The following is a 3,118-nucleotide window of genomic DNA, read 5'->3' as shown; positions in this document are numbered from 1 at the left end:
CTAAATTAATTATTAAATAATTTTTTGAATTTGTAAATATTTAAAATTGAAGAGTATTGTTGGAAAAAAAAATTTTGTCAAGATTTTTTTTTTTTTTTTGCTTACTTCTCTAACCTCGTTTAAATTTGAAATTAATTTATAATATTAGACAAAAATCATTAGTAGGCATGAATGTGTGTGTGTATTTTTTTAGTAATTTAAGTGTATAATATTTTGTTAACATATTATGAGTCGAATCACAAATAATAAATATTATATTAACCTTTAATTAACATCATCAACAATATATCATTTGCTGCTAATGAAAAATTGCATAAATGTAAAAGTTTTTATCGAATATGTCATCAGTTATATTTGGATATTAAAAGTAATTTAATTTATATCCATAATTGCAGGATGACCGAAAATGTAGATAATGTGTTGTACTTGCAAGATAGACATATTTCGAATAATATCAATGCCGAGAACATGGATTCACTAATACCTCCACGTCGTTCCGATCGTTTTCTATGGGCATTGTACAGTGAAGGAATTCACCATCGTGTTCGCCTATGTTTGGCGCGCATGGGTTTTTATGGTATCTTACAGTGTGGACCAATAAAATATTATGATCATCACTTACAGCCATGGTAGAGAGATGACATCGAGAAACCCACACGTTCCACCTTCCCGTAGGCAAGACCACGATAACCCTACAAGACGTGGCAATGATTTGGGGTTTGAACATCGATGGCATTCCCATCACTGGTGTAGAGGTATGTGATGCATTATTTAGTATTGGGAATGATAAAGCCCCGGGTCCGGTGACCAAGCTCTTTCTCATTCTGCTCTTGCCTCTGTCTTCTGTCCTATCAAAGGAATTTATCTCCCGCTTGTCTTTGTCTCGCTCAATCAACTTTCTGGTGGAGGACCGAACCCACGTATGTGGCAAAATACGGGGATGACTTGTGGCTAGGGGTGAAAGGCCCCATTTTTCACCTGGTCCAAAAATCTGATGAGGAAAGGAGATCAGACCATCGGTGACCGGCTTTCGTAAAAGCACCTTGATTTTCGCTATGAAACCCGATAGGAATTCAGAGGCTCTCGCTTCATAGCTTCTTTCTAGAGCCAGAGCCAGGCGAGTTCATCTTTTTATTGCTTGAGCAAGGCGGCAGTCGGCCTTTCTGTGCAACAGTCCACCAGTAGCGGAAGAGAGGGTAACGCCCTGGCTAAACCTATTGATGGTAGAGGGGAAATTGCAGAGGGGAGAACGAATGGCTTAGGAATCGACCGGTTTCGAGCTAGATTTCTTGATTCGCTGGGAGAGAGTGGAGAGTCGTTGTACCTCACTCTCGTCTTCAATGGGGAGACATTATTCGCTCCAGACCCCCAACTAGGGGTTCTGTCACGCGGGATGCGATCCTTAATAGTTCACTGTTGGCGCTCCAGACCCCCGACTAGGGGTTCTGTCGCCCGAAGTGTTTGGCCTTTCCTTCTCCGCGCCCGCTCACGCTTCGCTGACCTATCGCGTCGTGGGAATCTGCCGAACAGTTCGGGCCAAATCCTGAATAAAGCTATAAAGCGCTGTTTGATGAGCCTTTGATCTTGGGGAAGCGTTTGCCGGGACTGATCTCGACGAATTTTAGTCTAAGATTGGTCCTTACCTGTCACCGTGGCACCCATCTTCAGCGAAATTAACAAATATTATCCGTGCCTATTACTAAAAATGAGTTGCAGCAACGCTGTTTATATTGGTTGGGTTTCATGCCCGAGGATAATAAAATCAAAGGTGGACACCTTTCCCTCGGCGCTATACGAAAGCACTGTCTTGATCATATGATTCAGGATGACAGCACAGATGACGACGTTGCAAAATATTCTCGTTGTGTGGCATTACTGATTATCGATGGATGTATGTTTCCGGACTCAGAAAGTTCTGCTGTAAAGCTTATGTATTTACCATTTCTTCAGGACATCGATAGAGTGAATACATATAGCTGGGGCTCGGCTGTATTGGCCTATCTTTACCGAGAATTATGCAACACATCCATGGAGTCAAAAAGCGATCTATGTGGGCCTCTCCAAATACTTCAGGTACAATTATACTTATATAAAATTTATATATGTTTTGGTTAAATTGTTGTTATGGAAAGTGTATATTTTATATCGTTGCAGATTTGGGTGTGGTCACGGATTACACTTTTAACTCCGGATAGGGTACAACAAAGTCATCTGGCATCGGAGCAAGTTGCCGATGTGCTTCAGGGACTACCGTTCCCACCTTATGGCGCAAAGTATTCTTCATAAGCACTTAATTTTTAATATGATTCTATTATTTATTATCAATGTCCTATATTGTCTGCTTATTCATATCATAGGTGGAAGCGTGGGTTTTCATGGGTGCACACTGTGCGTCATTCTGTTCGTGTAATGAGAGATATGCTTGATAGGATGGTAGACGGACAGGTAATTTTTGACAACACCTATTACTATAAAAATATTTTATAAATTGTTTTAAGATAAACATGTTAATATTTCTACTTTACTTTTTCGACAGTTTAAATGGACCGTATATGATATGGAGTCACCAGAGTTGTCTATGTACCTTGAGGGAGATAGAAATCTCCTATGTCGATCTGCATGTCCTCTGATAAATTTTGATATTATTGAAATGCACCGACCAGAGAGATGTCTTCGACAATTTGGAATGCGTCAGGGTATTCCCCCACCCGCCCCTAACTACGACATATTTCATAAATTGACACGACAAGGGCGACCTAATTACGATTGGGATGCATTTCACAAACAGTTTGTGGATATGTGGACTAATAGATATAATTTTGTCATGGGCGGAGAATTTGTCATACCTGGTACACCTGACACCACGTTGGAGTATATTAGTTGGTACGGCGTATTTCTCATATTTTTGTATCTCCGACGCTGGTACCTACGACTATGGTTGGATATCATCCCATAGATGGAAGATACCGACAATCTTTTGTAAGATGTGTTACATTTTTTCCCTATTTTATTAAATTTAAAATAACTTTAATTTTTCTAACATGAACATTCTCTTATTTTGTTTATTATATAGGAACAACAATATCAGCAACAAGGTCATGTGTCTATGTCGCAACAT

The 3,118-nt window shown here is 39.7% G+C and overlaps 1 protein-coding gene across 1 annotated transcript; it reads left to right on the top strand.

Annotated features, from left to right (window-relative positions):
* Window positions 1–1,705: 1,705 nt before the first annotated feature.
* Window positions 1,706–2,880, top strand: LOC140889631 (serine/threonine-protein phosphatase 7 long form homolog). The gene is made up of 6 exons (XM_073297351.1): window positions 1,706–1,768; window positions 1,951–2,073; window positions 2,155–2,273; window positions 2,358–2,445; window positions 2,537–2,828; window positions 2,873–2,880. The coding sequence occupies exons 1-6, from the start codon at window positions 1,706–1,708 to the stop codon at window positions 2,878–2,880; spliced, it is 693 nt and encodes a 230-aa protein (XP_073153452.1).
* The last annotated feature ends 238 nt before the right edge of the window (window positions 2,881–3,118 follow it).

This window comes from Henckelia pumila, chromosome 3 (genome assembly GCF_033568475.1).
Source record: "Henckelia pumila isolate YLH828 chromosome 3, ASM3356847v2, whole genome shotgun sequence".
Classification (NCBI taxonomy): domain Eukaryota; kingdom Viridiplantae; phylum Streptophyta; class Magnoliopsida; order Lamiales; family Gesneriaceae; genus Henckelia; species Henckelia pumila.
Note: the sequence above shows the minus strand (reverse complement) of the source record. Positions and strands in the feature narration are given on the sequence as shown.

Coding starts and splice junctions, on each gene's coding strand:
- LOC140889631 (XM_073297351.1), top strand. CDS start 1,706: ATGAGTTGCAGCAACGCTGTTTATATTGGTTGGGTTTCATGCCCGAGG. Junction 1,769..1,950: donor CGAGGATAATAAAATCAAAG/GTGGACACCTTT, acceptor CCATTTCTTCAG/GACATCGATAGAGTGAATAC. Junction 2,074..2,154: donor GGCCTCTCCAAATACTTCAG/GTACAATTATAC, acceptor ATATCGTTGCAG/ATTTGGGTGTGGTCACGGAT.